Source organism: Myotis brandtii, unplaced genomic scaffold, assembly GCF_000412655.1.
Source record: "Myotis brandtii unplaced genomic scaffold, ASM41265v1 scaffold112, whole genome shotgun sequence".
NCBI classification, from domain to species: Eukaryota; Metazoa; Chordata; class Mammalia; order Chiroptera; family Vespertilionidae; genus Myotis; species Myotis brandtii.
The window spans coordinates 3,112,019-3,125,175 of NW_005353838.1; the positions used below are offsets into that span (position 1 = coordinate 3,112,019).

General features: G+C 39.7%; 1 protein-coding gene across 1 annotated transcript in view; it reads right to left on the reverse strand.

The window, feature by feature from the left end:
• The window catches only part of LRP2 (low density lipoprotein receptor-related protein 2), a 177,863-nt gene that overhangs the window by 15,337 nt on the left and 149,369 nt on the right, over nucleotides 1-13,157 (reverse strand). Inside the window, exons 66-70 of the mRNA XM_005857721.2 lie at nucleotides 7,370-7,501; nucleotides 6,192-6,323; nucleotides 4,335-4,478; nucleotides 2,695-2,860; nucleotides 383-511 (exon numbers count right to left, since the gene is read on the reverse strand). Of these exons, the coding sequence (XP_005857783.1) occupies nucleotides 383-511; nucleotides 2,695-2,860; nucleotides 4,335-4,478; nucleotides 6,192-6,323; nucleotides 7,370-7,501 (703 nt within the window). The remainder of the gene's footprint in view (nucleotides 1-382; nucleotides 512-2,694; nucleotides 2,861-4,334; nucleotides 4,479-6,191; nucleotides 6,324-7,369; nucleotides 7,502-13,157) is intronic.

Genomic DNA, 13,157 nt, shown 5'->3' on the forward strand with positions numbered 1-13,157 from the left:
AGCAACTCAGTACGTCAAATATGCTTATGGGCCATATTAGCCTACCAGCCACCACTTTGCAGTCTCTAGTCTAAACCAATCATCAGGTATAGATCCATCCTTAAATTCTTTTGAGGAATGTGTGGAATTTAGATTAACTGGGGTCTGGAAAATATGTGGCCAGAGGCCTTCCCCTTACACAGCATAGATCTGAAGCCTGGTTGGTCCTAAATGATCTTTAGGGCATATTATAATTCTTGAAAATAGTCATAGATGTCACTCCAAAAAAGTCAAAAGACAATTTTAGTGCAATTAGGAAAAAATAATCAAATACATGTAATTTTTTTTTTGAGAATCCAAGTAGAAAATACCTAGAACATTAAATGCTCCTTCAAGTACTTACCCTAGTTTGGGATTCACAACCACAGCAGCTGGTTGATCTAGTTGGGTGGTAATCAGCCACTTTCTGTACCTCCCGTCAAGTTTAGCCACCTCAATCCGTTGACTCCTGGCATCCGACCAGTAAATATGCCTGAATTTAGAGGGACACTGTTAAACAACCAAAAAGTCTAGACTGGTCACTTCTAGGAGTTCTGAGGGTGAGAACATTTAGTCCGGCTGGCATGACAGCTACTCAGATGCTAGTGACCTGGGCATAGTCTCCCCCACTAGGGATTGCCAAGGGGACATCTGTGGAAGGTTACAAGTGGAGAAGAGAGGGAAAGGGGGAACTCCTGCTTGATCAGTCAAAGCGGCTGAATCAGCCAGGATCAAATGATGATGGACTCACATCTGGCATTCTCACGAGACATGTACTTCCAGGTAGAAGCTTTAAGCAATTTGGGGATGGCCCTTTCATTCTGATTGCCCATGAGTCGGCTTCCTCCTCAGCCAAGAACCCCATTGGAATCAGTAGGAATCTGGCATCATTTCCAAGGATGAGTGGAAATAGCCTTTCAAAATAACAAACTCAGCCAGGCCATCCTGCCCTTCTTCCATTCTTAAGACTGCGACCACCCTGCCCCTCTTCCATGCCTAAGACTGCAACCATCCTGCCCTTCTTCCTTGCCTAAGACTGAGGCTATCCTGCCCTTTTTCCATCCCTAAGACTGCAGGTCTCAGTCTCTCCCAGGCAGAAAGATTTCCATCTGTTTCTTATTTCACTCATTCATTAAGGCTGTGAAAGAGGTAAAATTTCAAACAGGAAAACAGATCTGGCATTGCCTGCTCGGTTTTGAGGAGGAAGTGCTGAAGTCAAAAGTTTCAAGTTCCTAATTCGCTGAGGCCTAGATTCATGGCAGAACATGCTAGAATAAGTCTCTCCTTTTAGCCTGCAGGCACAGTGGGGACCTCATTAACTTCAGAGATGTTCAAATCTTCCAGGAACACCAGACAAGTTGTTTAAAGCTAAAAATTATTTAGTATGACAAGTGACTCTCCATTCTCCCCGAGGGGCAGCAAGCCTAAGCCTTCCCTTGTGAACATTTTCCCACTGTTAGTTCACTTGCAAGGACACAGGGGATTCTATGAACGCCTGAGCTCTGGTTCTAATGTTACCGCTTGCCACCAATGTCACTCCACTGCAAGGCTCTTCCATGAAGAAGGAGCTTACTGACTTTTCCACATCAGTTTGCATCCCATGCATCTACCTTATGATAAACCATCTAAAATGTGTGGCTCTGCTCCCTGGGGTTCTAGAAAATCTAAAAGAGGACAATGGAGCCAATATCTCTATTAACAAACAACCCAAAGATTACAGCAAAGTCAAATTTCCAATCTGTTTAGACAACACAGTCTGCCCAAAACACAAGGTGTGAATTGTTCCTCCCTGAAATAATTACCACGGAGAAAAATGTTTCATCCCAACTGCTTTTCTGGGAGAATTGTGAATATGTCCCATTTCTTCACAAAATGAATAGTTCTGCCATACTACCAGATAATTTTGGGATCCAGAACACTGATGGCAAGAATGTTCTCCTAGATATAAATATAGGGTCTTCACCTTTGTTCTTTCCCAGACTCTTTCAAGGCACATCGTCCTATATAATAAAAGCCTAATATGCTAAGTGTCCGACCGTTCAACCAGTCGCTATGACGCGCTGACAACCAGGGGGCAGATGCTCCAACTGGTAGGTTAGCTTGCTGCTGGGGTCCTGCCAATTGGGACTGGGTGAGAAGGGCCAGATATGCCCTGGAGCCTTCTCAAAATCCCTCCCAGCCCCGATCGTGTACCAGTGGGGTCTCTCTGCCTGGCCTGCACCCTCTCGCAATCTGGGACCCATCAGGGGATGTATGGGACTGGGCGAGAAGGGCTGGACATGCCCTGGAGTCCTCCCAAGGTCCCTCCCCAGCCCCAATCGTGCACCAGTGTTGTCTCTCTGCCTGGCTTGCACGTTCTCGCAATCCGGGACACATCAGGGGATGTCAGAGAGCCAGTTTCTGCCCAAACCCCACAGACCAGGCCAAGGGACCCCACAGGTTCATGAATCCGTGCACCAGGCCTCTAGTATAAAGTAAATGATAATATTTATAGGACACATTGGTGTAAGCAGAGGTGGTTGCTGGGGCTAGAGCAAGCCCAGGCATTCTCCAGCTGCACCAGTGGCTGAGTGTACCCATATCCAGATCCAGCTTAACTAATGTGCCCAGGAGAACAGGAAGGAGCTCTGACCAGGTAAATAGAATGGGCAATAGGGGAATATACACTAAACTTACCTTCCAACCCAGTCCACTGCTAATCCATCTGGCTGCATTATGTATTTCAGGCCCAGGTCAATTACTTGCACATGGTTGTTACTGCCAGATTCAAAGTTGGGGATGTAGGCACGTTTGATAGCACCAAAATTAGAGCCATGCCCTAGCACAGTGTAATATATGACACCTGCAGAGGCAAGACACACACGTCAGTTTCATGTTAAGAACATCAGGTAAGAGAGGACCTGGGGTCTAGTTAGATGAAGTACTGTTCATTTATTGACATCTATACCTCCTCATTGTTCCTATATTAGTAATAATTCAATTACACCCATATGATCAAACCTCAAAACCTCTCATACTTGAATAGCTATTAGCTACACATGCTTCAATTGGTAATACTGATACAGACTTAATTGTTTTTATTTAAAGGTAATTCATTAAAACATATTTCAGCCAAGAGCCTATTTACTCTCATTAGGATCAAGTTCTAGTTTCCAAAATAGAACATATAGATAACCAGGGGCAGGCTGTTGAGAGTTTGAAATCATACAAAGTAACAGTGACAATCAAGGAGCCATGCAGATGTGAAGTCTTATTTTATGTACAGACTAAAAAATAGTAGGCAGCAGACATTTTGAAAAGCATAGGACGATTGTGACTTTTAAGGCATATACTTTCCTAGGTATATACTAGTCTTAGAAAGCTTATTGTATTGCATAACTGTGTGAAAACATAATAACAAATTGTACATTGCCCAGTTATTGATAGTTTGCAAAGCATCTTCATATCTATGATTTCATTTGATCTTCAACACAACTCTGAGGCAGGCAGGCAGAATGAGATTTCTGCTCTTACTTTACAAATAAGAAATGGTGATCCAGAGAACTGTTACAATTATTTAAGGTCACAAAGCTAGTAGATGAGGGAGACAGGCATAGAAGGCACATTTCCTGACTGCTGCTCCATGACCATGTCCCACACACCATTCAGAGACATAAAAGGCTCCACATAAGCATTATTCAATTTTTCATTCATTAAACTAAGTTTTTTGAGCACCTACCATGTATACTTTACTAGATGTTTGGTCAGGTGCTAGGCATGTAGACATGAATAGATTCAACCTCTGGTTCCAAAGAGCACATGGTTAAGAAAGAGGTTGGGAGAAAAATATGTGGACAAATAACTATAACTCAATGTAACCCATGCTTTAGGAAAAGCATGTATAAAATGTTACTGGTTCAGGGGTGACCAATAACAAAACTGTGCCAGGAGGAATTACAGAAGTTGTCACAGAGGAGGTGACATCTGAATTGGGTCTTTGAAGTTTCAGTAGAAATCTTCCAAGTGTATAACAGTGGGGAAAAACAAGATCTGTGTGTGCAAAGACAAGGTGATATTAAACAAAGGGCTATGAATGATCCTGAAAGGATAATCCCCAGGGATGGGAAAAGGTTCAGTGAGAACTTGGGAAAGGTTGGCTGGGACCCATGGCCATGCTAAGGTATCTGGATAGAAGGTATCCATGCTGGATAGAATAAGCTTCTGCTTCCACTCATACAACAAAATTGACTCATTACAAATAAATCCCCGAAGTTCAACACCTTATAAGTCAATTAATTCCATTAATATCAATGACAAATGCCCAAGTTCATACTCACTGAGAGCTATGCCCTCGGGATCCCAATCATAATCGATAGCCTGAATATGTTCTTGTTCTTCAAGATAATCTGCGTACTTCTCAGATGAGAGATTATATTTTCGAATTCGCACGTTTTCAGGAAGTAGCAACAAAGGGGGGTCACCTACAAACAAATGAAGGGCTGCTTTATCTGTTTGTTATCTACCTGAACTTTTTATATATATAAAATAGGTTATAAAATAGCAGGTATCCTCCCCCCTTTAAAAAAAAAATGAGGTTTTATAGGAATCTATCTCTGCTATCTATCCAACTGGGTTGCAAAATCCATGACTGCGGACATCTTTATCTCTATTCAGGTGGAAAGCTAGCATTTCTATTAGGGGCACTATCCATTCTTTATTCTTTGTCCTCAGTGGACAACAGTTTAGAGTAAGGTAAGACTGAGACTCCCTAGAAAGTGTCCTCTTTTCCACTATTTTTTTTTTCTTTATTCACCAGCAATAAAACAGACAAGATGGTAGACATTCAGTCTCACAGAAGAAATACAATTATGTATAGTCTTACTAAAAGTTTACCAGAAAGTCCTCATTCCTAACTCTTTACTGACAGATTTTATGATTCTTTTAGCAGGTAATCAGCTCCATGACTCAATTTAGCTCCTAGCTAATGACAAAAAACAGCTTGTTCTTGATTTAAATTTTTTTTTTTACCTAAAGCAGCTATTTTAATCGTGATCCTGAGTTGCAGTGTCTAAAATGTTTTATTTTATATACTTGCCTAATGTCAATCAAATTTAATTTAAGTAACTTATGGAAGTTTATTTTATAAATTTCCTATCTTGACATTATTATGTTCTATATAAATATTCTAATTTATTTCAGTCATCTCCTTAAATGATTGAACCACTTTTTAAATTTGCTGCTTAATTACCAGACCAACTGTTCAAATGCCTTTGCCCTAATTTTCATTCAGTATCAAAAATGTTTATAGGGTAAAACACTTAAGTATGGTAGTCAAATGTATGCAAAAAAAGCCCAACTTGTATGAAGAAATTAAACAGTCATTTTACCTTTAATTTTCAAAGTAAAATGTCACTTTTTTATCAAATTCCTTAAACCTTAGTACAAACCTTAAATTCAAATCCCTAAGATCATGAAATCCTATACCCCTTAAATGGGATATACTGATTTCAATCAGACCCTTGGAAATTTGGACTAAAATATTTCTAACCTAACAATCTTTCTCTTTTGTACATTTCTATCTAGTACTTGTTACTGCTTTTTGTAAGACTGGTTCTCAGATACTTGAATTAACTAAAATGCAGAAGTAATGATTGAAATTTTGAATGTGCCAGGTTTTCTGGCACATTCTTTCTGTCTGTGATCACTAGTCCATGAACAATAAAATAGGGATATGTCAACAAGGTTTCTTTGATGTTCCTCAATTGAATGTGACTTTTTTTGTGTGATCCATCTTGAATTACAGGGCCTCAAACATTGATCTCAGTGGAGAGCTTCATTAATTTCCTTATATTATTGACCATCCTATAAGAATGCTTTTATTGTTTGCATCTTCTGGAAGGTGACATCTTTTCTACCTTCTGAAGTTTTTATCAAGGTGGACAAGAGCCTAAGTCCAGAATAAAAAGTAACACCTGACTTTTGTTTGAATCCCTAATTATTTGTTGGGAAATTGTAATTTTTGTTTTAATCTAGCAAGGGAGGAAAGAGGAGAAGAGACAGGATGGGTGTTGGAAGATAAATCACTGATGAATTAAAAATAAGACTTTCAGTCTAAAATTTATTTTCTGGTATATTGTACTCATCAGCATTTATTTCTCTGAGAGTCAATCAATCCTGACATGAACCCATCATACCATCAGCTTCACACCGATTTCCATGGATGCCACTAAAGGACCTGAAGCCTTCGGCACAGTAACACTCATAACTTCCTTTAGTGTTTTGGCAGTGCTGTGGACACGTCGCAAATTGCTCACACTCGTTGATGTCTGTAGGCAAAATAAAACCAAATATGCAACATCTGCTCCCATCCATTCTTTAGAAACCCTGCTTCTGTTTAAATCCATATTCACAAACAATGAGGACTAAAAAGACTGCAGATGAAAACAACAAGCAGATACCAACGTTTGTAGAACACTTTCCATATTTCTCCTCCTATTTAATCATCCAGAAAGACTCTATGAGGTATGGATTGTTCTTAAACCCAAAGTCTCAAAGCTGGTAAGCAATGAAAACAGGGTTTAAACTAAAGCAGAACAAACATTTCCCTTTGGGGAAGGAGATGTTGTCATCACCACTTCCCCTCTGCCAACTAGCTTCAGAAATGGGAGTAATTGATTTGGTTTTTCAATTGAGTTCTTAAGCTTTAGCTTCCAAAATAACTCTTCCTGTCATCTGAGTATGGCACTTCATGTGTTAGAAACAGTAAATTCAAATAATAAAAGAAACTTAAAATCATACTCATAACTTAATAGCTTGAAGAGCTATCTTCTGACTATACTACTCATTCATGTCTGACATAAGTAGGTGTGTAATATAAATGTTGTTCGATTTAAGATAAAAAATTAAGACGTGTGCTTGTTAAAATAATTTGATCTCACATAGTGATACAATAAACCACCATCATCACTGAAGCATTCATAAGTCATATCAATTTCACAGATATTATTGAGGATGAGCTATCTGCCTAGCACCCTGCTAGGCACTGATAAGATAGTATAGGGAAAAAAAGCACTTGGATCCCTGAATTTTTGTGTGTTTTCTCACAACCCAAAAATTTAATGAGGAAAATATATCTTGATATTTGTCATCTATGGTTATATATATTTAATTACTTTATAACATATAACCAGATTGAGAACGGATCACCACCCCTAACAGTAAAACTACAGGTGCACCCGAGTACTTTAATGAGCTAGAACAATGAGTTTAGTCCCATTCAGGGAATTAAATGGTAGTTTAATAATAGAGAATGAGTAAAGAACATAAAAAGGATAAGGCTCTCCTAATAGGAATTGGAGGAAATATATTCTACCATCACAGGAGTTTCTGTCTGAAATACTGGCTTTGAACCCAGGTCTACAGGAGCAGATAAATCCTCCTTCACTTAATTGGGTACAATTTTGTTCACACAGATTTTCAGCACATGATCTTTCTTTTCCTTTATCTGAAAAACAAAATCACAATATTATGAGTGGAAGGTATAAACCAGACCAATCACAACTATTCATTGCTAAATAAGTGTTAGCCAGAGAACAATAAAATACATATGTTAGTCATATGTATGCTAATAGAACAACAAATTGGTATACATGGAAAGAAATTTTGCAATATGTATATATCAAGGATTTCAAAATATTCATACTTTTACCCAGTTGTTCCACATTAATAAATTTTTCTCTCAAGAAGGAAAAAACATATGCACTATGATTTATGTTTAAGGATTACAATATTATTTATAATGAGAAAATTTTGAAGGCAACTTGAATGTCCATTTAACAATAGGGAATAAATTATGGTGTACTGTATTTTATCAAATCTAAGGTACCTCTAATGCACCATTATTTTATGCAACACTAAAATAGAAAAGATCTGGGACTTACACTATGGCATGTTATCAATTGTAAGATGTATCCTGGTTTCAGAGATATTAACAGTGAAACTAAACATGCATTTTAGAATCAATGTTTATTATTTATGATTATCTACAAAATGGATTGCAATGTAATCAATAAAATTCATGGTTTCAAATGATACTTTTGATCTGGGAAATACCTATAGTAAAAATGGAGAAAAAGATTGTAATATTATTTAGTATAAAATAGTTCTTTAAAATTTTTAAATATTAAGAAATACTTTTTGCACATGTACAAAAAAGTACAATAAATTTGGAGATTAGTTCTCTCTTATGATGTGATTCACGTGATTTTTACTTTTGATTGTTAATATATTTTCTGGATTATATAACTTTCATAATAAAAATAATCATCTAATAGTTTATCTTTGTAGGGCCCATATGAATGACTCAGTATTCCTGCTATTCTGGGGCCCAGATCCTCCAGGATAGCCTTTTAATAGTTAGGACTCGACTCAGGACACTTTGTTGCTCATCATTGTCCCCAGTTCTTGTCTCTGCAAGTATCTGTCCAAGCTATCTGGCTTTCATTCTTGTCATTCTTATCAGTTTGCTTGTTTTATCCTGAGTCTTCATTACAGGGAAGCTGACAAAGATAAACATAGTGAGTGATAATGGGGGGTGGGGGGGTTTGCGATGGGAACGGTGGTTTTCTCCATAAAGGATTCAAGTTTCATCTACTTCTGAAATGAAATGTGTCTTCATCACAGGCTTAATATTTTAGTCAAAGAGACTGTGGTATCTCCTGGCTCAATTCTTTCAAATCCAAATAGGTTTTTTAAAAATGTATCTTTATTGTTGAAAGTATTACAGATGTCCCCTTTTCTTTCACCATTGACCCCCCTCCATCCCATCTCTCCCTCCCCACCCCCAGGCCTTCACCACACTATTGCCTGTGTTCATGGGATATATATACGCATATAAGTGCTCTGGTTAATCTCTCTCTACCTCCTTCTCCCCCAGCCCCCACCCCCCTCAGCTTCCCTCTGAGATTCGTCAGTCTGTTCCATGCTTCCATGTCTCTGGATCTATTTTGTTCATCAGCTTATTTTGTTCATTAGATTCTATATATGAGTGAGATCATGTGATACTTGCCTTTCTTTGATTTGCTTAATTCACTTAGCATAATACTCTCCAGTCCCTTCATGCTGTCTCAACGGGTAAGAGATCCCTCTTTTATAGAGCTGCATAGTATTCCATAGTACAAATGTACAGCATCTTTTTTATCCACTCAAGCAGGTTTTTCTCTATCTTCTACAGTAGGCAAAGAGGTGAACTTCATCACTTCTCAGAGTCCCTTAGGGTACAGTGACTATATATGTGGTTTAAATAAACTAAAATCATGGAGTTTCAAAAAAGAAAAATAGCCACAAAATAAAGCACAATGGCATTCAATGGAATGCTACCCTTGGAGTTCATACTTCAAAGTTGTACACATGAAAGCCTTATAATAAAGTCTGAACTCTTAATAACTACACATTGACAAATAAGTCTTTTCAGATTTTCTATTTCCTCTGGAGTCAGCTTTAGTGTTTTCTGTCTTTCCAAGAATTTGTCCATTTAACCTAAGTTGTTGAATTGGTTGACATGAAGTTTCTCACAGCATTCCCTTATTATCTTTTAAATTTCTGTAAAACAGGTTCTGATGCCTCCTCTACATTGCTAAATAAATGTGACCTATTTTTATTAACATAGATACACTGGACCCTATCACATAACCTAAGTCTCATGTGCATTATTAGACTCTGTAATTTCCTCCCAGCTCCAAAAATCTGTATATGATTAGGGGCTCCAGGAGGTTAAAAAATTTCCAAAACAATTGCTCCCTTACAAATCCTGTCATGTTCATACTTTTTAAATGTACATAATCAAATACTTCACTATAAACAAAACATAAACAAAAACAAACAAAAACTCCAAACCCTACTGAGAAAGTACATGAAATAAAGGGCAAGTCAACTTCATATGGCTGGTTACCCATACCCCTTTGCTCAACATAGGAGCAAAGCTGCCAATAAGTCTCTGGGATGCCTCAGGAAAAAGTGATTAAAGCCCAAGAAGTTGAAAGCATGTGGCGCTAAGGTGACTAAGACACGGGCTCCTAGAGTTTGAAGAACTCCCTCCTTTTCCCTCTAAAGAAACCAAGCTGGTTTGGCTCACTGGATAGAGCATCGGCCTGTGGACTGAAGGATCCGGGTTCCATTCCAATCAAGGGCATGAACCTCAGTTACAGGCCCCCGACCCTGGTTGGGGTCAATCGATGTGTCTCTCTTATATCGGTGTTTCTCTCTGTCTCTCCCTTTCCCTTCCACTCTCTCTAAAAAATATCAATGGAAAAACATCCTCAGGTAAGGATTTAAAAAAAGAAACCACGGCCTGGAGAAGTCAGTAGTTGCCCAAAGGGGCACAGCAAATGGCAGAGGAACTAAAGGGCAGCTCTCCTAGCCTGGAGTCACGGGACTGTTCAGGCTCTGCCTCTGTCACTCTATGTGACTTCAAGCACCTTACTTATGATCTCTGAGCCTTATTATATAGAGAGACATAAGAGCAGCGACCCAATGGGGCTAACTTGAGTGACAAATTAAATAATATATGTGAAAGCATTTCCTAAAAACTATAAAGGACTACAAAAGTGTGAATTATTAACATAACATTCCAACATTTCCATGACAATATTGAGATAGAACCATCCCTTGATTGTGTTCGTCATCTTTTTCCCACACAAACTTCTCCCTCTACTTTAAAAATAAAAATAAATGTTTCCTTCCAAGGTCCCCTGTGACATTCTCATCTTTACCAACTACCCTTAGAAGCTTTTCCCCTAAGTGCCAAGGATACTGCATTTGGCTTAAAATGAAAAAAATGTGAAGACAAACAAAATATGTAGCTGAGAGGCACCCAGTGAACTAGGAAGAAGTACTCTGCAGCCCTAGCCGGTTTTGCTCAGTGGATAGAGCTTCATAGCTGGCGGACTGAAGGGTCCCAGGTTCAATTCTGGTCAAGGGTATATACCCGGGTTGCAGGTTCAATCCCTAGTAGGGGGTGTGCAGGAGGTAGCCGATTGATGACCCTCTCATCATTGATGTTTCTATTTCTCTTTCCCTCTCCCTCTCTGAAATCAATAAAAATTTATTTAAAAAAAAAGAAGTAGTTTGCAGATAGGTAGATCGGAGTCGGTTCAAAGCCTAGCTCAACCTCTTACTGAGAGAAAGACATGGCCACTTTATTTAACCTCAAAGTTGGGCTTCTCGTTTGTAAGGAGAGAGAGAAGGAGAGAGAGCTCATAGGATTGTTAAAAGAATGAAATGAGGGGAGAGACCAAGATGGCGGCATAGGTAAACACCGCAGACTGCTGCCGCAAACAACCACTTCAAAAATACAACTAAAAGACGGAACGGACATCACCCAGAACCACAGGAAGGCTGGCTGAGGAGAGACTCTTCAACTAGAAGGAAAAATAACAGCACACCGAGGCTCAGAGGAGGCGCAGTGTGGAAAAAACTCAGGTGCGGAGGTGCGCGCGCAAAGCGGGCTGGTGGCTGAGAGCGCGGTTGTCGTTTTCGGTCAGGGGGGAGTCTCAGACTCTGAGCTCCAGATACGGGCGAATCGCTGGGGACTCGGACCCAAACGGGAGAAGCGGGAGTGTCTGGCATCAGTTGGAAGGCAGCTTTCCCTCCGAGGTTTGCAGCGGTTCCGGGGGTTCTGAGAAGCAGAGCCTCTGGGAACAGGACTGAGGGCACCATAACGGCTCCCTCCGCCCGCCCTGTTGAGCCCGCCCCGCCCAAGCCCTGCGCAGAGCCATTTGCCGGATCGCCTCAGGCAAAGGCTAGATTAGCACCTCCCCAGAGGACAGAAGTTTTCCGCGGCAGACACAGCTGATTCACACAGCCAGTCGGCCTGGTGGTCAAATCCCTCTAGTATTAACTACAACAATCAAGGCTCAACTAGAACAAGACTGCGCACAAAGACCACTAGAGGGTGCACCAAGAAAGCATAAAAAATGCGGAGACAAAAAAACATGACAGAAATGGAGGATATAGAGCTAAAAATCGCAATTTTGAGGGCTTGCAAAAATGTGCTAGAAGCTGTCAATAAACTTGAGGAGAGAGTCACGAAAACTAATGAGACCCTCGATGCTATGATAAAGAACCAACTAGAAATTAAGCATACACGGACTGAAATAAAGAATATTATACAGACACCCAATAGCAGACCAGAGGAGCGCAAGAATCAAGTCAAAGATTTGAAATGCGAAGAAGCAAAAAACACCCAACCGGAAAAGCAAAATGAAAAAAGAATCCGAAAATACGAAGATAGTGTAAGGAGCCTCTGGGACAGCTTCAAGCGTACCAACATCAGAATAATAGGGGTGCCAGAAGATGAGAGACAGCAAGATATTGAAAACCTATTTGAAGAAATAATGGCAGAAAACTTCCCCCACCTGGTGAAAGAAATGGACTTACAGGTCCAAGAAGCGCAGAGAACCCCAAACAAAAGGAATCCAAAGAGGACCACACCAAGACACATCATAATTAAAATGCCAAGAGCAAAAGACAAAGAGAGAATCTTAAAAGCAGCAAGAGAAAGAGACTCAATTACCTACAAGGGAATACCCATACGACTGTCAGCTGATTTCTCAACAGAAACTTGGCAGGCCAGAAGGGAATGGCAAGAAATATTCAAAGTGCTGAATACCAAGAACCTACAACCAAGAATACTTTATCCAGCAAAGCTATCATTCAGAATTGAAGGTCAGATAAAGAGCTTCACAGATAAGGAAAAGCTAAAGGAGTTCATCACCACTAAACCAGTATTATACGAAATGCTGAAAGGTATCCTTTAAGAAGAGGAAGAAGAAAAAGGTAAAGATACAAATTGTGAACAACAAACATGCATCTATCAACAAGTGAATCTAAGAACCAAGTGAATAAATAATCTGATGTACAGAATGAACTGGTGATTATAATGAATCAGGGACATAGAAAGGGAATGGACTGACTATTCTTGGGGGGGAAAGGGGAATGGGAGATGCGGGAAGAAACTGGACAAAAATCGTGCACCTATGGATGAGGACAGTGGGTGGGGAGTGAGGGCGGAGGGTGGGGCGGGAACTGGGAGGAGGGGAGTTATGGGGGAAAAAAAAAAGAGGAACAAATGTAATCTGAACAATAAAGATTTAAAAAATAAA